The 26766-nt window shown below is 34.7% G+C and overlaps 4 protein-coding genes across 4 annotated transcripts; 3 read left to right on the top strand and 1 right to left on the bottom strand.

Moving 5' to 3' along the window:
- The first annotated feature begins 3336 nt into the window (after positions 1-3336).
- Positions 3337-9209, top strand: LOC110886594 (transmembrane 9 superfamily member 8). The gene is made up of 7 exons (XM_022134410.2): positions 3337-3719; positions 4848-5012; positions 5097-5206; positions 5309-5417; positions 5515-5627; positions 5756-5906; positions 7842-9209. The coding sequence occupies exons 1-7, from the start codon at positions 3606-3608 to the stop codon at positions 8997-8999; spliced, it is 1920 nt and encodes a 639-aa protein (XP_021990102.1). The 5' UTR covers positions 3337-3605; the 3' UTR covers positions 9000-9209.
- Positions 9210-13400: 4191 nt separating this feature from the next.
- LOC110886593 (leucine aminopeptidase 1) lies at positions 13401-19310 on the top strand. The gene is made up of 10 exons (XM_022134409.2): positions 13401-13732; positions 14599-15016; positions 15114-15308; positions 15423-15648; positions 16550-16676; positions 16850-16945; positions 17189-17266; positions 17732-17792; positions 18177-18364; positions 18939-19310. The coding sequence occupies exons 1-10, from the start codon at positions 13505-13507 to the stop codon at positions 19068-19070; spliced, it is 1749 nt and encodes a 582-aa protein (XP_021990101.1). The 5' UTR covers positions 13401-13504; the 3' UTR covers positions 19071-19310.
- Positions 19311-20296: 986 nt separating this feature from the next.
- LOC110886592 (probable LRR receptor-like serine/threonine-protein kinase At2g24230) lies at positions 20297-23270 on the bottom strand. Its single transcript, XM_022134408.2, has one exon. It carries the CDS (start codon positions 22892-22894, stop codon positions 20444-20446), a length of 2451 nt encoding a protein of 816 aa, XP_021990100.1. The 5' UTR covers positions 22895-23270; the 3' UTR covers positions 20297-20443.
- Positions 23271-26136: 2866 nt separating this feature from the next.
- Positions 26137-26766, top strand: LOC110883323. The gene has a single exon (XM_022131111.1). It carries the CDS (start codon positions 26137-26139, stop codon positions 26764-26766), a length of 630 nt encoding a protein of 209 aa, XP_021986803.1.

Consider the following 26766-nt stretch of genomic DNA (forward strand, 5'->3'; position numbering starts at 1 on the left):
TGAAGGCTTACAAAGGTCCTATAGATGTTTAATGAACACTAGAAGTCGGCCTTGTTGATCAGATTTCCTCCAGAAAGCTTGCCTTGAGAGTTCTTGAGAGCTCTTGAGAGAATGTGTTCTTGATCAATTGAAAATGTCCAAGAAATGTGATCAAAACTTGATTTAAATCAGAATTTTCGAGGTTACTGTAGTGGTAGGCATGCATGGCATGCTATTGGGTTAATTGGAGGTGCAAACAACTGTAACCAACTCAATTTCGGACTCAAACTGACCCAAAATCGAATTTCTGTCGCTGGGCAACCCACGCGGCCCGCTTGGGCTTTCCCAGGCGGGTCGCCTGACCCCTGGTTCAGCCAAACAACTTTCACACATTGGCAGCTTTGACCCCTGAACTTGTACGCGATGTTTCGGCTACTTTTCTCGACCCGTAAACCCCCAAACTTGGTTTCTAAGAACCTTAGGACTTTTACCAACATGGTAATGCCCTCGGATAACTTTGCGCTCAACCGAAAAGCCCTGAAATTCGACGTTGACGCTTTTAGTCCCTTAAGTACGGTTTTGGCCATAACTTTCTCATACGTTGACGAAACTTCATGAAATTTTAACCACATATTCTAGTGAGTATATTTTAGCTATACAAAGCTTCGGGTCTGCCAAAAGTTCACTCAGAGGTATAAATTGAACATGTTGACACTTTTGGCCCCTATAGTTTACAATACTTCACTTTTGGGCAATTTCCGCGTCGTATGATCCATGAACCATCCGTTAAAGGTTATAAACATTATGTGGGGTTATCATAGAGCCTATTTATCCATTGTTGACACTTTGGACCCTTACGTTCCATAGTTTTCACTGTTCGTCACTTTTAGTCCCTCTAAAGTATGTTTTCACATAACGGAACCTTATGACACGTGTCAAGACATTATTGGACGAAATTTTTCGAGGTGTTACATATCTCTTGCCCGCTTAGATCAGAGACGTGTTTTAAACCAAGTTTAATTTAAAAAAAAAATCTAATCTATCTTTATATAATAAAAGAAACCATTTTAGGGACACTTGTCGTCATATTAGGTCATGTATTATGGATAATTATTATTTACTTTAATTTATTCTAATTAATTATAGATAATCCTCCTACTAAATATTATTTAGTTTAATCTCTTATGGATAATTATTATTTAGTTTAATAATCTCTTCTAATTAATTATAGATAACTCTCCTACTAAATATTATTTAGTTTAATATCTTATGGATAATTATTATTTAGTTTAATAATTTCTTCTAATTAATTATAGATATCTCTCCTACTAAATATTATTTTGTTTAATCTCTTCTACTTATTATTTAATTTAAATTTAATGTATACTTTTCATTTATAATATTATTTATTTGATTTTCTATGTCATATGACATTCACCTACTTTTTATTTATAATATACAAATTTACTTATTTTTTTCGATGATGTAATTTTCTCTAACAAACTTTAAACTTTTACCATAATATATATAATGCTAGACATAAAATCGAAAAACATTTTGGATGGGATCAATAACTTAAGAAATAATATAATTATATCTATAATATACACTTTTTAATAAAATAATATCAAACAAAATTACAAATATAAAATGATTGATTTTACTAATAATAGCAAGGTCTTATTTTTTAAAAATAATTCAAAAAATATATAACAAAAAACATATGACATTAAAATACAATTAACCCATTTATCATCATACAACCTTCCGACTACTCAGTCATATTCTTTCTATATTATATTATCTAAATAAATAAAAATTAATATTAAATCTTATCATACTTTAAATGTCGAAGTAATACACGAGAGTTTTTTAAAATATAACTTTTTATTATTTAGTAAACAATATTACATTTATTCAACCCGTGTAATACACGTGATTTTAAAGATATAATTTTTTTATTATTTGCTATATAAAATTGCATTTATTCAACTCGTGATATAAAGAAGGTTTTTAAATATATATTGTTATATTATTTATTATATAAAATTCATTTATTCAACCCGTGTAACACACAGGGTTACACTTTTCGTCCTTTATGTTTGTATCAGATTGCAATGGATAGCCTTTAACTTTAATAATTACAGTCACAATCCTTTATTTGCAAAACCCGTTACACTCTACGTCCTTTAGCACTAAGGGTATTTTAGTCACTTAAGGGTATTTTAGTCAATTAATGTTTTTATTTAAATTTAAATGTTTAATAAAAATAAAAGTGTGAACATCATCAGATCTAGAATCAATGTTTACTTCAGCTTGAACATCATCACTTCCAGTGTGCCAGCCTAATTCCATAAAATATCCAAAAACAAATCACCAAATTAAACATAAAATCAAAAAAAAAAAAAAAACATCAACAAACAATAATCAAACTTACATGAACGTTCACATCAACAACACGACAGAACACATGAGGGGGAACACTAAATTCGCCGGAGCCGACCCAATCACCGGCGGGTTGCAGCTGTTCCAGGTGGCCCTGAGGACAGTAAACGACACCGTTTACTTTTTCCGGTAACCACATTGAAGATCCAGCACAGGCGCGCCATAACTCCAAACAACACACCACCGCCAGCAACAATTTCGCCGGAGCAGAACCAGACGACGTCGTCGAAACCTCGTCGGAATCTTCGCTTACGCCGTTTAAATCGATTAAATCACACACCATTTAAAACCCAGAAACAAAATCAAATCTTTTTAACACCCAGATATGAATTCATGGTTCTTGGTCGTGAAAATCAAATCTTTGTAACACCCTGAAATGATTTCGACCTTAAACCGCTGGCAACCAGTATTTAGTGGTGAATCTGGGTTTCGGGTTTTGATCTAGTAATTTGGGGGTTTAGAGCTAGCTTCGAGGAAATTACGTTCCGATCTAGGAATTTGGTAAGTGATTACTTGAATGTACTTTATATGGGTTTTGATATAAGAATTTAGGTTACTGATTCAAGCTTCAGAGAGAGAGAGAGAGAGAGAGTAGAGAGAGAAATAGAAAGAGAGAGAGAGAGAGAGAGAGTAAGCTGGAAGTGGAAACATATATGATTGTTTTTATTTTTTATAATTTAAATAAATTGGGGTAGAAAGACATAAATGCCCTCATGTGCAAGGCTTGTGTCAAACTTAACTGAAAATTTTAACCTGGTTAATGCTAAAGGACCTAGGGTGTAATGGTTTTTCTAAAAAAAGGACTGTGGCTGTAATTATTGAAGTTAAAGGCTATCCATTGCAATCTGATACAAACATAAAGGACGAAAAGTGTAATTTTTCCCAATATATATATAAAGCTTTGCTTTGGAGTTTGGACGGTAGAAACTACAAAAAGGTCAAAACCGTGGACGAGTGATCCAACGGCTGAAATCAGTTTCATCATCTCCACTCTCCACTCATCTTCTTGATCCCCAATTAGGTGCAGGTTTTGCCATTAAAACCAAACTCACAACACACACAAACACACTCACACAACATACATATATACATACAGAGAGAGAGAGAGGAGAGAGAGAGAGACTCAAATACGGATCTGAAAACCAGATCTAAAATCTTTCATTTCTCCCGTACATGATATCATGGCTAATCGATCGCATCTAGGGTTTCACTTATGGATCTGTGCGTTTCTTCTGTTATCCATTCATGGACTCTCGTTCTACCTTCCAGGTGTCGCTCCACAGGATTTCTTCAAGGTAACAATCACTGTTTTATCTGAATATTATTATGTTGTTTCACTATTTCATGATTTTGCTTGTCAGTTTATCATCAGATCTTTTTTGTTGCGTAGTATTGTATCTAATCTGATTAATTGAATGTACTGTTTATGAATCTGATGCGCGTATGTGTTTTTCACGAGATCTGTTGGTAGAATTAACGTTTGATCAAATTAGAAACTTTTGTAATCTCAGCTTGTAGTTATTGATCTGTCATTATTGTATGAACATTGTAATGATAATGTTCTTTTACTCTAATGTGAATATTTGGTGTTTAGAGTAGTTAGTACTAATTACTGACAATTTAGCTTTGGATTATGTGTGTTATGATGAGTATAGGTTTCTAGAACTAGTGTATGTTTGTGAAATTGATCTGATTTGTAAAGAAGAGAGGATAAAAAGTTGAGATTATTAGGTTTGTGACCCCACAGACTGATAATAATGCTTAAAGAGTAGATCTTGTCATCTTGTATGTCCATCAAGTGGGTTCTACACTTCTACATGCTTTATGCAAAACCTCTTGTTTAAAAACTAACAGTCTCGTAATACTAACTAATACACCTCAACTACTAAGACACGCTTTGTGTACTTGTGTATGTGTTAGCCGTTGACGGAAAACTTTTACTTTATTATAACTCATCATTAAGTCGAATCAAGTCGAATTTGTGCAGAGAAGAAATTGTAGGCGAATTTCAAACTTAATATGTGAACACGGTTATTTTTTCTAGTATTTTATATCTATATATTTACTTTCACTTTAATTCAAAAGGGTGCGTTTTGAAGTTGATTGACTCAGCATCTCATGTATAATGTTCCCGATTTAACACGTCTTTATTGAACGGTGAACAACTGTGTGTGTGAACAACTGTGTGTGTCAATAAAATTTAGGCACTATATGGAAGATAAATATTAGTCCGTAACGTAACGGTAAAATGGAATACATTATAGTAAAATGGCCAAACATAGTTCTTTGCATGCCACTAGGGGTTTATGTGTCATTTTCTTTTCTGTTTTGCTGTCTACAACATCATGTGTATTATGTTATATGCTTTCGCTGATGCAAATCTTGTTGTAAGATGTCTAAATATTTACGTATTTATGTTTTAGGGAGATAAGCTGAGGGTAAAAGTAAACAAATTGGCATCTACAAAGACCCAGCTCCCGTATTCTTACTACTCCATTCCTTATTGTCGCCCTAATAAAATAGTCGACAGTGCTGAGAATCTTGGTGAGGTTCTTCGTGGTGATCGTATAGAAAATTCTCCATATGAGGTAAACTATTATAGCTGTTGCGTATTTTTTTTTTCTGATTATGTTTCTTGTTATGCTACGTTTTTAATTACATTTGTATTGCAGTTTCAAATGCGAGTTCCACAGATGTGTAATGTCGTATGTCGCATAGTACTGGATGACAAAACAACCAAAGAATTTAAGGAGAAGATCGATGACGAGTATAGAGTTAACATGTAAGTCACTTCATACTGTTTAACTCTAATTATCAACCGAATAGAGAACCTTTATTCCATTTCACACGACACCTCATTTTTGGTTATCTTTTTTATTGACAGGATATTAGACAATCTACCGTTGGTTGTTCCAATGACAAGGTTGGAAAAAGATTCACCCGTTATATATCAGCATGGATTCTTTGTTGGGCGCAAAGTACAATATGCAGGAGTAAGCAACAAAAGAGTTCTCAGTAACGAAACCAAATATAACTTTTTTTTTTAATTTGTAATTCATCGGTTTTACTGTAACCTGTGTGTATCTGCAGACAAAGGAAGAAAAGTATTTTATCAACAATCATTTGACATTCACAGTCAAGTATCACAAGGATGTTCAAACAGACTCTGCAAGAATTGTAGGATTTGAGGTGAATGCTTTCAGGTAGTGATCCGTAAATGCTTTAAAAGTTTCTTCAATTTGATAGATTACTTTTATCACAAACCGAATGTGAGTTGAATTACCACTTGTAAATTTGATTCAATTGTTTGTGATTGTTTGGTTGGATCCAGCGTGAAACATCAATATGATGGAGATTGGACTGGCAAGAACCGCTTAACGACATGTGATGCACATGCAAAACGGACGGTCACAAGCTCAGATCCTCCACAAGAGGTTGAAAATAAAAAGGAAGTCATATTCACTTATGACGTTGATTTCCAGGTAAGCCTTAGGTTAACGATATTATTATTAGGTTATTACTATTTTTTTTGAGTTTGTTGTTTCAACACATACATTTATGATCGGATTGATTTTTGTTTTTGTAACATACCAATATCTTAAAAATAATTCAAATAAAAAAATTAGCATAAAGGGAACCGGTCAAACTGGTTGAATGTTGTCCAAAATCTATTTTTTAATAACACATTTTATTTAAGGATTAATTTCATACATACCCTTACAAACTTGAAAATTTTCATATATAACCCAACCAAAACTAATATATATATAGGGTTAGGTTAACGTACAAATGCCCTTATCGTACATTACGTACGCTACAATCTCATCCGTCCGATCATCTTCCCGCATTGAATTCGCATGTTGTTTTTTTGTAACAATTTTGCATGTTGGTTTTTCAACATGCGATTTCATCAAAATTACCACATGGGAAATTGTTACAAAAAAACAACATGCTATTTCATCAAAATTATCACATGCGAAATTGGTTCAAAAAAACAACATGCGAATTCATCAAAAATTATCACATGCGAGATTGTTGTAAAAAACATGCTATTTTATCAAAAATTATCACATGCGAAATTGGTACAAAAAAACATGCGAATTCATCAAAAATTATCACATGCGAAATTGTTATAAAAAAACAACATGCGATTTTTAAAATGCGGGAAGATGATCTGACGGATGAGATTGTAGCGTACGTAATGTACGATAAGGGCATTTGTACAGTACACTTTACCTATATATATATATATATATGCTCTTACAAAGTAGTTAAAATATCAAATATACCCAATCTAATAAATAATCATTTTACCCTTATTTTTTTAACTCAAAGTTTTCATATGTGCTCATCTTTTAACTTAATTTTTTTATATTACACATTTTAAGCTTATATTTATTTTTACCCATTTTATTTTTTGATTTTTCTTCCATAAACAGTAGTATTCTTCATATATAATATTTAAGCGAAATAAATTAAGCTAGATATGGGTAAATATAATATATGAAGTTACAGGTCATATATGAGATTTCAAAGTTTTAGAAAAATTTGGGTAAAATTTTCATTTATTATTTTTTTAATGAATTGGGTATATATATGATATTTCAACTACTCTGTAAGTGTATTTTTGACTATGTTGTCAAGACGCAAGGCGCAGGCGAGGCGCATCGGCCTCGCCCGGAGCCTAGGCGCAAGGCGCAAAAAAAGCGTGGGCTTTTTTAAGAAAAGCGCACATAGAGAAAAAAAATATAAAAAAAATATGTTATGCTTTGAAAATAAATAAGATTCCACATATAAAATTAAAAAAACTATTATATATGTCATTGAAGATCATGTAGCTAATAGTTAGTAGCAAAAGTTTAGGACTTATATGTTGTAAGTTTTGGGTGTGTGAATAAAAATCTCAAAAGGTGGTAAATTCTTTGTCCCACATTGGTGTGGGAACGAAGTGAGTGGTTGTTTATAAGGTAAAGTCTTTACTACTCCATTGTAGCTTTATGACATGTTTTACCACAAGTCCTACCCGCGCGCAGGGGGGGGGGGGGTTGCAAAAATGAGTTTCTGAGCTTGAATTTGGTTGAACTCGTGCGTGCCCGCACCTGCGGACACGAATGCAGCTCCGAAAAACCCGGGCCCGCGCGAGCCAGTTTTGTGTTTTAATGGTCATTTGTTCTGTTTTACCTTTTCCCCTGCGCCTAGGCGCGCGCTTTTTTGCGCCTCAGAACCGTTTTTTTCAAAAAAAGCCCATTTTTGCGCCTAGGCTACCACCAGGTATATATGATATTTTGCAAGTTTGTAGGGGTATATATGAAATTGCCCCTTTATTTAAAGACTTTTAAGATTAATATTGTTTTAGTAATCATAATCAATGTTTTATTTATCCACTAATTCCGTTAAGTATTGTGTTTGATATACAGGAGAGTGATATCAAATGGGCATCCAGATGGGACACTTATCTTCTAATGGCAGATGATCAGGTTCACTGGTTTTCAATTGTGAACTCACTCATGATAGTTCTTTTCTTATCGGGTATGGTGGCCATGATCATGTTAAGAACACTTTACCGCGACATTTCCAAATACAACCAATTAGAAACACAAGAAGAAGCCCAAGAAGAAACAGGCTGGAAATTGGTTCACGGAGACGTTTTCCGCCCTCCCGTTAACTCAGATTTACTATGCGTTTATGTCGGAACCGGTGTTCAATTCTTCGGTATGATCTTAATCGCCATGATATTTGCCGTACTCGGGTTTCTTTCCCCTTCTAACCGAGGCGGGCTCATGACGGCCCTACTTATACTCTGGGTTATCATGGGTATCTTCGGTGGGTACGCATCAGCTCGTCTTTATAAAGCGTTTAAAGGAACAGAATGGAAATCAATCGCTCTCAAAACCGCTTTCTTGTTCCCAGGGATCGCGTTTGCGATCTTCTTTGTACTCAATGCGTTAATCTGGGGGGAGAAATCATCCGGTGCGGTTCCTTTCGGTACCATGTTCGCTTTGGTGTTCTTGTGGTTTGGAATCTCGGTCCCACTTGTTTTTGTCGGGAGTTATATCGGATTTAAAAAGCCCGCACTTGAAGATCCGGTGAAAACCAATAAGATCCCGAGACAAATACCCGAACAAGCTTGGTACATGAGCTCCGCTTTCTCGATTTTGATCGGTGGGATACTTCCATTCGGTGCAGTTTTTATCGAGCTCTTTTTCATATTAACATCGATCTGGTTGCAACAGTTCTACTACATCTTCGGTTTCCTTTTTATCGTGTTTGTGATATTAATTGTGACATGTGCCGAAATCACAATCGTGCTATGCTACTTCCAGCTGTGCAGTGAGGACTATCTTTGGTGGTGGAGATCATATTTAACATCGGGTTCGTCGGCTTTATATCTCTTTTTATACACCATTTTCTATTTCTTCACGAAACTTAACATTACCAAGCCAGTTTCGGGTATCTTGTACTTTGGGTATATGCTGATTGCGTCGTACGCTTTCTTTGTGCTCACGGGTACGATTGGTTTCTATGCGTGCTTCTGGTTTACGAGGCTTATTTACTCTTCAGTGAAGATCGATTGATTGATTGATTGATAAGGGATGATGAGTAATATGTAATCTTTTGAATGGTTTTTATAGGGAATTAGGGTATGTTATTGATGTTTAGTTATACAAAATGTTAAAAGGTTACTTGCCCTGCATAATTTGTATGTAGAGATTTGAGAGGATTATTATGGATTTTTTTATGTTTATTGATTTTTGTATCAAGATTTTGAAGTTTTTGTGTGTTAAGTTGATTGAATTGTTTGACCTTGGTTGTGCATCTTTTGAAATGGATGGTGGATCACTAGTTTCGTCCCGCTCGTGGCTCCACTACTAACTAGTGGAACTCGAGAACTGCAAGCGCTTTTATGAGGCACTCTCGATTATTTGTTGAGGCGTTTTCAGCGTATGAAGAGTAGCCAAAAGCATCGACGGTTTGGCACAATCTGTCGCATCATGTTGTCTACATGTTTCACCTTCTGAAACTGTTGTCCCAGTTGTCCCAAACTTTAACTTTGGCGATGGTGATCAGGCGGGGAGCGGTGTCTTTTAGTGGGTTACGGCAGAGTTTTTCTATCCGTAATAAGTTTGTTAAGTTTTTTTTTTTTTTTTTTTTTTTTTTTTTTTTTTTTTTTTAATTTAACGGTGAATAGATACACCCTTTTAAAATCCACGTAATATCCAATTTTGTGGAACTTAAACCTGCACTACTTCAATAGAGATAAACACCTGATGCCACTAAACCAACAAGCTATCAGTGATAAATTAGTTAAGTAAGGTTACTTTACTACATATATCAGTTTTATAAATCACTATTAAGTAGGGGTGTGCATGGGTCGGTTTGGGTCGGTTTTGACCAAAAACCATAACCATAACCGCGGAGTCGGTTATTGGATAACCATAACCATAACCAATCGGTTATGGTGGTTATGGTTATTCGGTTTTGATGGTTATAACGGGTCGGTTATGGGTGGTTAACCGTGTTGCTTATCTAAAAATAGCTTAATTTTTTTTAACATGAAATAAATTGTTATTGCACATTTGTATAAATTAATATATTACATAGTATTAAAAAATACATATAATCTATAATATTAATACCAATTATTATCGAATATTCAAATAAAATGATATGATACATTCCATAAATTCAAATAAACATTCAACCAAAACCAAAAATGATATAAAAAACCGATAAGTACTAAAAATCTTCAGTAAAAAACATCAAATATTAAAAATATGGTGAAAAGTCCTAGATCCTACAAAGATTTATTACATGTCGGTTCGGTTCGGTTATGGTGGGTATGGAAAAAATGATAACCATAACCGACCCGCTACTTTCGGTTTTAAAAAAAAACCATTAACCGACCCACCGGTTTTTTATTTGGTTCGGTTTTTTCGGTTCGGTTTTGTCGGTTAATTTGGTTATGGTTCGGTTAATTCGGTTTTTTGCACACCCCTACTATTAAGTGTAATCAAATTCAAAATTTTCCCCCTTTTTGGTTTTTTGAGGTACACATGAACGATCTGACTTGGTCCAAAAATTAATTTAGACCTATCCAGAAATTAGATAAAAAGTATAATTTTAGTGTTAGAAATTAGATAACGGAACTACCTATCTTTTGGTACCGATAAAAAATGTGGCAGAAACGTAAAGTTACCTATTACAATCAAACGTTATAACATACATTTAATCCAATGGTTTATACTAGGTTATAGCCTGTGGCACGTGTTCTCAAATAAAACGTTGTTTGTTTGTAGAGCATCATCATAAGATAATTAGGTGTCATCCTATAAAATTGCAATCTCTTACTCATAGTAATCAATACTCAACTCGCTTCTAAAATGCTTAATAGCTCTCGTCACAGTAATCATATCTTTAGGAAGCTGCTTAACTATTTTTACATCGTTAGCCAATTAAGTAATAGAAATATTTTTTTAGCAAATACATCAGAGAATTTATTGCATATTTGCATAAACCATTAAGTTATAAGTATGCAAAAACCAAATGCAAAGCACAAAAATCATATTTGGACCGATATACCCTTCAAAATCATTTCTTTTGCAACTAATATAAAACGTTTCATGATTGCATGGACCATTTGTTTTGCAAATCGAATATGGAAGTAAGGATTGTATGCGTAGATTGAAGCCTATGGTAATCTTCGTTAAACTTAAACTTGGATATTAATATACACCTCATACTTTTATTGTCAATCTTTACAAAATTGTATATCTGAAGTAATGACAAATATTAAGGTAACGATTTTATAGTAAGCAATGTTGTGATTTTACGATATTAACCCAATTTAAAAAAAACAATTTTGATTAGAAACGTTTTTTAGAGATTATATGGTGTTGAATCATGACATTTTTAGAATTATTTATTGAAAATCATTTTCATATTTAAATGTTTGCATAACTTATAAATAAACAACAATTTGATATTTAGCAAATGATTATTAATAAAAGCCAAACACAATCACTATCTAAGGTTGGTTTGTACTTAAAAAAATGAGTTTTTGCTGATAGGTATTTACAAATAAGATGAATAATGTATGTGACACTATCAAGAATAAAAAGAAGAACCAAAATCAAGTTACTAATATTAGACAAAGATGAAAAATGTTACAAATAAGAGCATAATGTGATGTAGAAGGAAATATTTAGAGATTTATAGATTGCTTATATGTTTGTTACTTATATACTGTAATTACCAATGAGGTTGGTGATCCACTGGTGAAGGCAAAAGCCTTTAGGTACACTTTGATTTGAATGTCTTATTTTCAAGACTTCAAATCTCACATACAACATAAATAAAGAAAAAAAACTTGTATATTGCAACTTAACTTTTTCCATATTTAATGCATTATTTCATATTATTATCTAATGAATTATATTGTATATTATATAAAGTAAAATATATTACATAAAACGACCTATGATTTTTTTTATATTTATATGTTAATGAGAAGTCACTTTGTGTTAAAATATATTACATAAAACTAAAATTCATTATTTTTCCCTTTTAACATCATAACCACCACATACACATACACATATATATATATAGAGAGAGAGAGACACACATAACTATTTTTGTAATTTAAAAAATTGTTACAATAACTTTTTACATATGAAAAACTACTATTTATCATCCATCAATTAGTGTGAGTGTGTATAAAAACAAAAATGTAATAAAATAAGTGTATGTGAGTAAGATTAAGATATAAATTGTTGATGAGATGTGGTAGGGTTTTCTATTTTATTTTTTTAACAATGAGAGATTAATTTTAAAAAAAGTATAAGTTTTAGTTAAATCATAGGGTATACAATGGTGGAGCTCCTGTGAATGCTCTAACATGTGTGTTGTATAGTCGTTTTTTTGAATGGCCAACAAAATCGAGATCAACTGGATAAACACAATGAAAAAAGGTCACCCACATCTGCAAATGTAGACGATGCTGGTGACCTGACCGTCATCGTTCCAGAGAAACCCCACCGCTCAAAGACCCATTGTGATAAACCAATAACTTAACCCAAAGCATTTTTACTCGAGACCATACTCAAACCCATAACCTCTACTTTCAAAAGGTCATGTGACTCTCAGTCCACCAGAAGGCCATTGGCAAAAATATAAGTAAATACAAGTATAAAATTAAACATTCGAGACATCATTTTTAGATTATTAAAGTAATTAAATAGGGCTGAGCAATTTACGGTTCTGAACCGCCAGACTCGGAGAATAGAACCGGAACCACCAGATCCGAACCGTATTGTTGTGTTTAGGGTCCGATTCCGGTTCTTAACTTTGGGAGAAAACAGAACCTGATTCGGTTCCGGTTATAACCGACGGTTCCGTTTAAAGAACCGCTAGAACCGGTTTGGGTTTAATTTAAATAATATATTTAAAAACCCTATTAATTCATTTAAACTTTAAATATTATATTTAAAAAAATGTATCTAGTATTAACGAATATAAAAATAGTTTTGACATAATGTTTGAATAAAGTCTTTATGATAGTTAACTAAAGTTTTTAGTTAACTTTTGTTTTTTCACATTGTAGACTTTCGGTTTAAAACATTTTATTGTTGCTACTTTTACTCTGATTGGTTTGAATTTTGGATATTACGACTTTTAGTTATATGTTTTAAACGATTTATTTTATTGTTTTAATTGTTTTTTATTTTGTTGTTAGTTTTAGGATTTAATTGACAACCGGTTCTGGCAAGAACCATTTAGGCGAGAACCGTTTAACCCGGTTCCGAACTGAACCGGAACCGTTAGAAAATGGTTCGGTTCCGATTCTTATATTTAGAATTAAACGGTTCTGGTTCGGTCTCGGTTTGGTTCTGAACCGTTGCACAACCCTAATTAAATAAATAAATGCTAATTCTAAAAAAAATATATATATATTTTTTTTATAAAAAAAGCCAAAGAAAAGCATATGCTGGTGACTATGTGACTCGGTTATGTGAACTCATACGCTTTCATCTAACCCAACTTCTTCCCTATATATACTCCCCCCACCCTTCATTGCTAAATGGCAGCCATTAGAGCCTTGACATCATCACACTCTTCTCTCACTCTCACTCTTCTTGCATCTTCATCCATTTTCACCAACTTTAGATCCATATCCCATCTGGATATTACTTCAATCTCAATCACAAAACCCCTGTTGTCTTGTTCTTCAAGAAACATACGTATGGCTCATGCTGTTGCTAAGGCCACTCTTGGCCTCACTAATCCTGCCCAAATTAATCATCCCAAGGTCCTTTTTTTATCCTAAATTTCAACTTTTTTGTACTTTTTATCAATTGGGTTCTGTTAAAAATTGCTAATTTACATATGAATCTTTTTGATTGCTATGTATCTTGTGTTGGTTTTGGTTTAAAGATTCAGATCTAGTTCCTTTCAAGATGGGTATCATAAATTTTTAACCTTTTAGTAGTATGGTTTTATTAACAGAAATTAGGTAATTTTTCTTGTCAATTTTGAGGTTAAAGAATAACCTCTTGGAATATGGCTTGTTTTGGGGGGGGGGGGGGGGTTGGTGATTTGATTTTGTTTATATATGTGTATGCATAAGTTCACTGAGTGCTAATTGGTTTCATAACTTCATTATATCAGTGAATATAGTGTGATTGTGTCTTATAATGACTTGAGTTTTGCTAATTGTGTAGTGTTACTTGAATATTTAGTTGCTTGATGGTGTTTTGTATTTGATCATCTTGATCCTTATTTTAATCTGGGTCAAATGGGTCAAAAATAGAAATTTTAGCTAGATTGATCAAATGGGTTAAATGTTGTAAATGGGTTGAAAGTTGCCCAAAGTGTATGTTAAGTGATTACGATTTACGTCCTCCTACTTCGTTTTATTTTACGAATAATATTATTGTAATGACATGGTTTTTGTGATCACATTTTTAAGCATTGACTACATGTAGAAAACAGAAAAAATGGCCAAAAATGTTTGCGGGTCAACTTAATTGCATTTGAAGCGTTACCCGACATCTAATAAATTCTTTTGGGTATTCCTTGTTGTAATTATTATGAACTGATATGTAATGAAATGTGTTTGTGGATTTGTTTATAGAAAATACTAAATCTTTTTTTTTTTTTTCTGAAATATGAAAGATCACTTTTGCTGCTAAAGAAACCGATTTGTTACAATGGAAAGGAGATATCCTTGCAGTAGGTGTAACAGAAAAAGACATGACAAAAGGCGAAAATTCAAAATTCCAAAACCCGATTTTAGAAAAACTTGATTCTAAATTGGGTGGATTATTGTCTGAAGTAGCTACTGAGGAAGATTTCACCGGAAAAGCTGGACAGTCGACCGTCATTAGAGTTGCAGACCTTGGGCCCAAACGTGTCAGTTTAATTGGGCTTGGAAAGGCCACAGGCCCAACCACTACCGGCTTCCATGTTTTCGGTGAGTCTGTTGCATCAGTTGCAAAGGCGTCACAAGCAAACAATGTTGCCATTGCACTTGCTTCTTCCGAAGGCTTAACTTCTGAACTAAAGCTTGCCACTGCTTCCGCAATAGCAAAAGGTTAGTTTGTTTTTTAAGTAAAATACAAGCCGATCGATGGGCGTTTACGTAAATTTGTCTAATGTTTCGTTACCTTTTTTATGGGACTATGATATAGGCACATTGTTGGGTAGTTACGAAGATAACAGATTCAAATCCGAGGCCAAGAAGCCGTTTCTCAAGTCTGTTGACTTTTTCGGTCTTGGAACCGGACCCGAGCTAGCAAAGAAATTTAAGTACACAGAAGATGTTTGCTCAGGGGTAATTTTGGGAAAAGAGCTTGTAAATGCACCTGCTAATGTTCTCACTCCTGGTTAGTGAACATTTATCTCACTTATTGAGTTATCGTTTCTTTTTATTCTTTTAGTACTGTTACTCTGTGCTTACTCTTTTCTTATTATTTCTGTTTTTACGTTTATGCCCTCAGAGGTACTAGCGGCAGAAGCTGAAAAGATTGCTGCTGCATATAGTGATGTTTTTACGGCAAAGATTCTGGATACAGAGCAATGTAAAGAATTGAAAATGGGTTCTTATCTTGGTGTTGCTGCTGCTTCTACAAATCCTCCTAAATTTATTCATTTATGTTATAAGCCTCCAAGTGGATCCGTTAAAACCAAGCTGGCTTTAGTGGGAAAGGGGTTGACATTCGACAGGTAATAATGTTGTTTCTTATGGATGAATATAATATTTATTACTATCAACATTTACCAAGAGTGTAATATGTTTCATGATATTAGAGGCGGCAAAACGGGTGGTTTGGACCTATGCAGTTAGTGTGGTAAAAAATAGGATATCGGTCAAGGACCGATATTTGAGATATTGGTTACCGCGGTGGGATATCGGTAATTTTAATATCATGCTGAATTTATATATATAGCAATTAAACAAGAACAATTCAGTATACTCTTCTACCATTAACAAATTTATCTTTTGCAACTTGCAAAACACTAACAATTGTAGCAAGTAGGAATTGATTAAGAGTTAACACTAACATTTAACACTAACAATTAACAATTAAGACTTAAAACACTGATATAGGGAAAATCGGTGATATATTGGTCAAATATTGGTCAATATTGCTGATAATATCAGTACTGATATTTTGACCGATATTTTGCAGCGATATCTCACCAGGGGACCGATAACCGATATACTACCGATATATCGGTGATAATAATTGCATAGGTTTGGACATGTTGGGTAGTTTTTATATGTGCCGCGTCGGGTTCAATCGGAATAGTTTTTTCTATTTTTTTATAAATAGTTAGTTTGTCAAATATTATTTCAATTATTATATTATAAATAAATAATCCTTTTGTAATAAGGTGATTTGGGAGCTTTATAGAATAAAATTTAAAATACATGTTGGTAGACTTTCGAGTGTGGTCAGTTTGACCTATATCTTTTCTAGTCAACCTTTTTCACTTATTTAAACCCGTTTGAACCATTATAGATTAAGAAAAAAAAACCCTTAACTAAAGCGTTTATATTGCGGCCGTTTTTTTTTTTTTTTTTGGTATATTATATGCCATTTGAATCTCACTATGTTTGCAGTGGTGGCTACAACATTAAGACGGGCCCTGGTTGTTCTATAGAGCTGATGAAGTTTGACATGGGTGGTTCAGCAGCGGTGTTAGGCGCTGCAAAAGCCCTTGGTCAAATTAAACCCTCTGGAGTAGAGGTGAGATGATAGTAAATAAATTAGTGATGTGTTACAATCTCCAATTATGTATTTTCACTTCAAAATCTGTTGGCGCGTTTGAGATTAGACATAACCCGAATCAACTCATTCATAAGTATATTGGTCACAGTGGCCACCCTTAATTGACTCGACCTTTTATTTTGCCATCACAGGTTCATTTTATCGTGGCAGCTTGTGAGAACATGATAAGTGGAACTGGTATGAGACCAGGTGACATATTAACGGCCTCAAACGGAAAGACAATCGAGGTATATTTCTTATCAATTTATAAAAATCTTAATTTTGTTTTTTTTTTTTTTTTTTTTTAATAAAATACAATTCGAACCTGGCAAAATGTGTTTGCAAGGTATTTTACTTAATAAACTCGTTGATGTCACTTTGAGATAATGAAGTTACAGATGTCGTTCTTGTTCATATAGTCGAAGAACTTGATCAAATCTTTCACATGAAAAACATGATTGATTATTGATATATTTATATTTATATTTCAGGTTAACAACACTGATGCTGAAGGCAGACTTACACTTGCCGATGCTTTGGTGTATGCTTGTAATCAAGGTGTAGACAAGGTAGTTTTTTTTGCTCACCGACATTTTTGAGCTATCTTTCGAGTTTTTATTTTGTGGGTCCCACAAAACAGAGAATAGAAAAATTGGTTACGATTAAATAGTTTAAGGGGCTGTTTGTTTACCTCTTAATGAGGCTCTTAATGGTTCAGACCTCTGACCTCTTACTGGTTCAGCACTTAATGGTTCAGACTGTTTGTTTCACGAGCAGATGTCTGAATGGTTCAGACATTTGCCTTTGAATGGTTAAGATTTATACAGAGTCTGAATGGTTAAGACCTCTAATCTGAATTGGTCAGACATTTGCCTTTGAACGGTTAAGCATTATACAGACTCTTAATGGTTCAAACCTCTTACTGGTTCAACACTTAATGGTTCAGACCTCTTACTTCTTACTGGTTCAGCACTTAACCATTCAGATGTTGCCAAATAGCCCCTAAATGGCCTAAAAGTTAATATTTTCTGCAGATAGTTGATTTGGCAACCTTGACCGGAGCTTGTGTAGTTGCGCTAGGGCCCTCAATTGCAGGTATGTGGAGATAATACACATGATATTAACTTTTGGTATCTTTACTCAAAAATACAAAAAAAAAAAAAGAAATTACTGTAACAATGCATTATTTATTCTAGCTTTTGATGTTCTTGGGTGGCAAACATACGGAACAATTTTCACTTTATTCAAACATCATTTACCACACACGAATGAGTCTTTTTTCAAAATTCTATGCCGTTTGAAAAGATAGTATTTATGCACATGGCGTACAACGTTTGAAATGGAATCCAAACTTATTTTATTCAAGATTTATATCCGTCTTTTACCAATTTAAAGCATCTAAATTTTGGCACGTTTATATATGTTAAAGTATATATTTTGTTTGTTAATGTTTTGCTCAAATTGTCAACAATAAAACAGGGATCTTTACACCCAGTGATGAATTGTCTAAGGAGGTGGTTGCCGCCTCGGAAGTCGCCGGAGAAAAACTTTGGAGGTTGCCAATGGAGGAAAGTTATTGGGAGTCAATGAAATCCGGGGTGGCGGATATGGTCAACACTGGCGGTCGTCAGGGTGGTTCTATCACCGCAGCTCTGTTCTTGAAGCAGGTATCTTTTTTATGTCTCATGAAATCGCTTTAATTTTCATTTTTAATGTTTCATAAAAAAATGTGTCTTTTAATCTAATTATTTGCTTCTTGTTATAAAAAACAAAGATTTGATAATACTAATTTTATTCCACTAGATTTTATTAAAAATTTGCTGTTTTTTAAGATAAAATTACATTTTTTGCCCACTGTGATCATGACTAATTACTTAACTAGTTAACTACATTGATCATGGTCTTTAAATCAATTTTTTTTTAATTTTATTTTATGATACTTTGTTAAATATGCAACTTTTAAAGCTAAATGTACCTATTTTTCCATTGTGATCATCACAAAAAATATGATTTTATGTTAGGTTTTTTTTTTTATTTTGAGTCTCCAAGATTCTCTTGTTTTGCCCTTTCATAAGGGCAATATAAACATTTCACTAATAGTGAAGTTTTAAACTATTTTTATTAGGGAAGAATGCATTTTTTCCATTTAGATACATCATGTGACAATTTTGTTTTTACTCATTGTGATTATCCTAAAGGGTATTTTAGACATTTCACAAAAACCGGTGTTTTGCGTTGCAGTTTGTTGATGAGAAAGTGCAATGGTTGCATATCGACATGGCTGGGCCCGTTTGGAATGACAAGAAAAAGGCGGCAACTGGATTTGCTATTCCCACTTTGGTGGAATGGGTTCTGTCCAATTCATCGTCTTAAACCCTTTAAGAAGATCGTATACTGTTGATGTGGTGCACACGTGGCAGATACAAGTTTAGAGGTTTAAATCTTAGAAGGTGAAGGTGTGGTTGAATATTGGGAGATTGAATAAAATAATGTCTAGAAAGAAAATGAAACACTTTGTGACTTGATCTCTTAATTGAGAAGAAACTATCTTTGCAATTTGGATTAATAATTAAAACCCTTATTATATTTAGACAACAAATTTTACAATTTCAAGAGCAAGATTCTAATTATTAATATTATGCTTGCATTTATGATTATTCATTTTTGTAACCCCGACAAAAGAGGCCCTCAGATGTATGTTAGGGGACGGATTGTGGATTGTGAATGCTATTAGGTAGCGTTTGGTATGCAGGAATGAAAGGTGGAATGAAATTGACCATTGTAAGGGAATAAAGAAAAGAGTGTTTGGTTGGTCGGTGGAATGGAATCATCCATTCCAAAATGTATTTCATTACCTCAAAATCATTCCACCCCCCCCCCCGTTTTTTTTTTCCATTCCATTCCTTCTTCATCCTTCGTTAACACCACCACAACCCACCACCGTTGCTACCACCATCCACCACCACCGTCATCCGCCGCTGCCACCGCCTACCCCCGCCACCCACCTTCGTCCCCACCACCACCCACCGTCGTCACTGCCACCTCCGATTATCGCCACCACCCACCTTCGATCATCGCTGCCACCATTGCCACTGCCACCTCCGATCAATGACGCCACCACCCACCGCCACCACCGCTACCACCTCCGACCACCGTCGCCGCTACTACCACCTCCAACCACCCCCGCCACCACCGTCGCCACCTACCTCTACCGTCATCCACCACCACCACCACCGCCGTTGTCACCATCCGTTGTCGTCTCCACCCACCACCGCCGCCGCTACAACTGACACCTAGCACCATACACCATAATCGCCCATCACTGACAGTGACTACCGCCATATGATTCTATTCCTTCGTCTTTTTTCACATACCAGTACATATATTGTAACTGTACCGATCCCATCCCTACCATCCCTAGCACAAAGTGTCAAAGAAAGATTTCACGGGAAAGGCTGGACCATCGACGACGGTTATAAGGGTTGCAGCCCTTAGGCCCAAGCAGGTTAGCTAGATTGGGCTTGCAAAGGCCACAGGCCCATCCACTTTTGGTTTTTGTGTTTTTGGTGAAACTTCAACTAGCAACATTACCCCAAAAGTTAAACCACAATATTATCTTCTAGACTAGATAAATACAAAACAGAAACAACTCACTTCAAAAGATTTCACTCTAAAAAATCACCATCAAATCTTTGTTTCACCTTCTAAAGATATCTTGTTACAAACTTTTCAAGATCCTAACTTTCTTAATGGTCTCGAACCGGTTCAATATCCTTGAGAAGCCCAACCATTTGTTGCATACTTGGCCGCTTCAACGGATCATCAGCCGTGCATAGATACCCAATTTTCAAACCTTCCACCATTTCACCTTCATCGCCTGTGGCTCGAATCTTAGGATCAATGGCTTTTGACCCGCGGTTCAACCGCACGAGCCCTCTAACCCAACTAACCAAATCTTGTACTTTCTGGTTTTCGTCATTTGGATACTCGTCACCAACGGGCTTTTTACCCGTAATCAGCTCAAGAAGCACCACCCCGAATCCATAAACGTCAGATTTTGGCGTCACTACGCCACCTGGCATGACGTCACCAGCTGACCCATTAGTCAAGTCATCACTTACACCATTTCCAAAGATTTTCGATAAGCCAAAATCGGACAATCTTGGTTCAAGATTGTAATCAAGATAAACACTACTCGCTTTCACATCTCTATGAACAATCGGCGGTGAACACCCGTGGTGTAGAAACGCCAATGCACGGGCCGTACCAAGCCCGATCTTGTGCCTAAACCGCCATGTCATCAACGAAGCTTCGGGCCCCACGTTTCGAATACCATTTTCATTAGTTTCTTGATCTTCCCACGTGTCGGTACTCCAATCTTCACTCACATGAACTCCAAGAGGAAGATCATACAACAAATTATGCAAATTCCCATTTTCCATATAATCATAAATCATGATCCTTTGTTCACCCGCCAAACAGTAACCCATTAAAGGAACAAGATTCGGGTGTTTGATCCGACCAAGATACTCGAGCTCATTCGCAGCCTCTTGATCAGTCATGGTGGAACCATGCACTAAAACCTTAATCGCTACATGAACCGCACCTCCCAAAAACCCGTGATAAACAGGCCCGAACCGCCCTTCAGCCAAAAGGGTGTCTTGACTGAACTTTGAAGTCGCTGATAACAGATCCGAGAAGGTGAAATTCAACAACGGTTTCTCAAAGATCACTACAGGGACTAAAGATGCAACCTTTACATCTGCCACCCAAGTCGTTGAATCCGTTTTGAACGAAAACGGGCCCGAAATGATGTTTTCTTCTCTCCAAGACTCTTTAACATCCCACATTATGGTTCTTGTTCCATACCCAAATGCGAAAAGTAGTAAACATATAAGAAAACAGATTAAACTAATCCCTAAACCCAAACCAAGCTTGAGTCCTCTATGTTTATGCACTTTTTTCTTGAAAAGTGTCGGGTTTGCAGCGATCGGGCAGCTGTTCGTCGACCCGATGAATGCAGAGCGAAGCGTTTCGAGTGTAATATCGGAATCACAAAGGGTGAGATTATTGTAAGAGAAGTTGAATCTTTCCATGTATGGGAGCTTTTGCAAGAGTGTTAAGGGTATCTCTCCTGTTAAATTGTTGTTTGAAAGATCAAGATTTTTGAGTGTTTTGAAGGTCAAAGATGGGATCTTTCCAGCAAGATGGTTGTTTGACAGATCAAGTGTTTTCAAATGGGTCAACTTTGAAATTTGACTACCAGTTTGACCACCAATTTGACCAATGATGTTTGTTTTTGACAAGTTAAGGTACTCCAAACTATGCAGTTCATCAATGTGGATGAAACTTTGTTTGGAAAATCTGTTTTTTGCAAGATTAAGGTGTTTAAGATTATGGGCTTTAGTTAAATTACCAAAAAACATTCCACTAATCTTGTTATCAGATAAATCCAAATAAGTCAAACGTGACCAATTAAAAGATTTATTGAAATTCACCTGAGAAATATGACCCTCAAAATGATTACTACTCAAATCAATTATCTCCAATGGACCCTGAAAGATTTCAACAACAGAACCCTTGAAAAGATTCTTGGAAACATTTAAGTAAGTCAAAGAAACCATTTTTGAAAAGTCAAAACCCCTTCCATTGACTAAATTTCCAGCAAGATTCAATCTTTTTAGGCTGGGAAATGCAGTGGCAAAATCTTTAGGAAGACTCCCATTGAAATTGTTGAAAGAAAGATCAAGTTTTTCAAGTGACCCAAAGTTACCAATGTTGGTTGGAATAATATCTGAAAAATTGTTTTTTGAAAGGTTTAGGGATTTTAGTGACACTAAACTCCAAAAATCTGATGAAAAACCAGTGATGTGATTGCTGTTTAGATCAAGAAACTGAAGCTTTTTAAGCTTGCCAATGGTGTTATCAGGGATGGGTCCAGTGAGGTTTAAACTAGGAGCAACAAGACCAATGACACTTTGTTGTTTAGAATCACAAACCACAACTTGCCATGAACAAAGAGGGGTAGAAAGATTGTAAAGATGGTGACTTTTTGAAGAATTCATGCCCATTTTTTCAAAGAATTGAGAGATGAAGAACTCATCTGAGTTGGGTATGGATTGTTCTTGTTGTTGACCAAGGTTTGACTTCAAGAAAAGTGTTAGAATGAAGATGGAACCTATTAAAGCAAACCCCATCTTTGAATTAACAAGGTGGAAGGAAAACCCTTGAAGAAAAATCAATTCTTTTTCACTTTTACCACATTAACAGAATCTGGTACCCTCTGAATATTTGGTTGTTTTCAAGAATATACCAGTCTGATACAAGCAAAAAGCAACTGAGAAAACAAGTAAATTTTAAGAATTTTTTGTCTTTTTGTTGAAAGGGTGATAAAAAGGCTCCAAATTTTTTTATGAAAACAAAAAAAAAGGTGAAATATAGGGAATAGGGGAATTTGGCAGTTTTTTGGTGAGTGAAGAGAGGGGGTGAGTGGGGAGCTTGTGAAGAGTGGAAGGAGTTGATAAATGTGTCATGGGTTGGTGAGATAATCAGAATGATGCCATACTGTGTGTTTTGTTGTGTGTGTGTGTGTGTGTGGGGGGGGGGGGGGTGGTATACATCATTTGTACTCAAGTTGGATATAGGTTTTTATATGATGAAATTGGATGTTATTATGGATATAAATTGAACTTTTTAGAAAGCAAAAGGAATGTTTGACGTAAATATAATTACTTAGTTGTCATGAGTGTCTTTTATTTCGGGTTAAATAATCATAACATGTGTTTGGGATATGGTCTGGTGATAATGTGTCTTGCCTTTGTGTAAGAAGTGAAGGGTTCAACTCCTATACGGTATAAGTAAAAGAGTATTTAGAAGTATGTTAATTTGTTGTAAAAAGAGCATAACATGTTCCTAGAAAGCATTTGCAACTAAGAAGAGGAGAGTCGGACCTTTAAACAAGACAATTGACAAATCACCGGACTCCCCCTCCCTTCACCTCTGTCACATTCATGGTCCGTGGGGATCCATCCTCAAAAGACTTTTACTAGTGTCTCTCCCGCGGCCTTGCCATTTATGATCTTTACTTGTGCTAAATAAACTTGTTAACAATCTTGTTCCAAATTGTTAAGTTTGTATTTACATGTTAGCCAAGTTCTTAAACAACATAATGTCATAAAATCATTTGTATTTATATATAGGGGCATGTTTGATACAGAATACATTCTAAGGAGATAAACGTATCACATAAGCACTTGTGTATATTGTGGGTAACATATTGTGAGAAATTAAAAAAGAGTACGTTTGTTTGATTACATGTAACCATTTTATATACTATTTTTAAAGCAATATGTACATGTATTTATGTAGTTTTTAAATTGTTTATTTAAAACAGATTTTGTATTGAAAGTGTATGTAAATTGCACATAATGTTGAGCATGTATTATGAAAACAAAAAGAAATATGATTATTCAGTTACATATACTTAATAACTGATGTAGCGTGTGTTACGATAACGAAGAGCAAAACACGTTGATTCTGCGAATACCCGTGTTGATCTTCCCCAAACCTCCAAAATTCAACCCAAATGGCACAGAATTTGAAGTGAAAATTGAGTAATTTTGAAATTCAAGTCTGACCATCCAACTTACATGAGAAACATATAAATAAGGACATAAATTCGAAATGGGCCACAAAAAGGCCATGGGCCAAACACAAGCCCAAAAACAAAATGCCCAAAACACTTCAAAAAACATAAAAAGAAAAATAACTAATAGAAATAAGCGTTTTTTGGCCCGGACGATGACCCAAACCATCGTAGGCGTGTGCAACAAAATGGAGCTCATTCTCACGTTCGCTTCGCCTGGTCGCACGCCCAAAACGGACCACCGTAGCCCAAGTTAGAGCCGTTTTAGTAAAACCCCTTTTGTCACACGATCTTTGGCCTCAAAATACAAGATGGCCCGCTCCTCCACACTTGGAGGCGTTCAATAACTCATAAGTACGGTATGTTTGCTTACATAATTATCTATTTAAAACTGATTTTATATATAATATATACGTATACCTTGGAAAGATGCCTAAAATTTGTCATGAACGTAATCACATCATCAACTTTTTCATTTGTAAGTTGTAAAAATTTTATAAAGGTGGCCTTATTGAAACCAATGAACCTCAACCACAGAACAAAAGTCACATGTGATTTATAACACGATGAAAACATATTCATATGTAAAATCTTTAGCTTCCTTTTACCCTTAGAAAACCTTTCCATCATGTATATTATTTTAAAAACACAAGTAATAGTTTGTGGGGAATTTATAATAATAGATTTATAAATACTTAAATGCACATGTATATATATGATAATTTATTTATTGGATGGATAAAATGTGATAATTATTTAAGTTGGAAAGGATATGTATTCTACGAAATTCGTACATTTTGTTACTTAGTCATAAATTATGTCATTTAATTCACTTAATTTTATTTTTTTATTAAAATCTCACAGCAATATTAGAATAACAAAATAGAAACAGAAATAAGGTTTGGAGAAGACACACAAGTTCTCTAAGCATTGAGATTCGCTATTCGTCTCTAAATATACTTTTGTGAATATATAAAACTCAGAAAAACAATAAAATGGGTAATAAGATTAAAATAGATATAAAGAATCTAATTTGAGGAGTTTTTAAAAAAAAATAAATGAAGTTTAGAGAAAAATGTGTATTTTAGTTAAATCATAATAATTTGTGAGTATTAAAATTTAAAGAAAAATGTGTATTTTAGTTAAATCATAATAACTTGTGAATATACAAAGTTAATATGTTTTTAAATTCTATGCTAAGTGTATAGTTCGGTAAAAAGGTGTATTATTAGCATCATATTTCCTATGACCTCCGGATTAAGAGCATGCGGATGCCCCCGGAACAGGCCGAGCATTTGCTCTTGCTAGAGCTTCTCGTTTTCTACCTGACCTATTTCTTACTGAACTGTTGCAAGTCTTCCGGTGATATCTATAAAAGTGTTTGTTGTTGGAACAAGTATTACTGAAAGTCTTTCTTTCTGACTTCTACATCTCTCGTTGAAAAGGGAACTAAGTTTAGCGTATTATATGATTTTAATAGCCAAAATATTACATTTTTTGTAGAGATAATTTACCAAGGACAAACATTACACTGCTATATTAATATATTTCTAGCTATAAATTTAACTTTAATCGATTCATAATTTTTTGGTTAAAATTTTTAATTAAAAAAATTACTATACACTGTTGACTATTTGAGTATTTCCTATATTCTACTAGTATAATAACTAAAAGAACTAAACAAAATTAGCTGTAGAAAAAGGGGCACTCGTAAAGGATTGTTGTAAGGTACATAATGGAGGTCGAATGTGGGAATGGGCATGGTTGAGAGCACCAGAAACCGATGGTAAAAAAATGGAGATGGATGGGCTGAACGATCAACTTATGCAATATCCGATACGGGAAACAAGCGACATGTGGTATTGGAAGAATGTGGATCAACTGTCTTTTACGGTTAAAGCGGTAAGAGAAACGTTAGCACAACAATTGGACTTAAACATACAAGGCGGCGACTTTGTTTGGAATAAGTGGGCGTCCAGCAAAAGCAATATGTTTGCATGGAGAGCAATCGACAACAATATACCGACAGCAGCAGCTTTAGGTGGAAGGGGGTTGATTTTACAGAATAATAGATGCAGAATGTGTGATACAGAGGAAGAAACAGCCGACCATGTGTTGCTGCAATGCAGTTTTGCAAAACAGATATGGGAAGCAGTCCTCGGGTGGGTGAAGTGCAGCGAAATAAACTTGGGAGAATCTCTAAAGCAAGTGTTACACGGAGTAAATGATTTACAAAGGGGCCGAAACAAAAGGAAAATAATTCACGCAGTCGTTTTACAAACAATATGGAGATTATGGAAAGTTAGAAACGATAAGATATTCAATGGCAAATCGGGCGTAACTCAAAATGTGATAGAAGGTATAAAGAAAGAATCATACCAATATGTGAAAGAAAGATCAAGATTTAAAGCTATTTCGCGATAG

This window comes from Helianthus annuus, chromosome 10, assembly GCF_002127325.2.
Source record: "Helianthus annuus cultivar XRQ/B chromosome 10, HanXRQr2.0-SUNRISE, whole genome shotgun sequence".
Classification (NCBI taxonomy): Eukaryota; Viridiplantae; Streptophyta; class Magnoliopsida; order Asterales; family Asteraceae; genus Helianthus; species Helianthus annuus.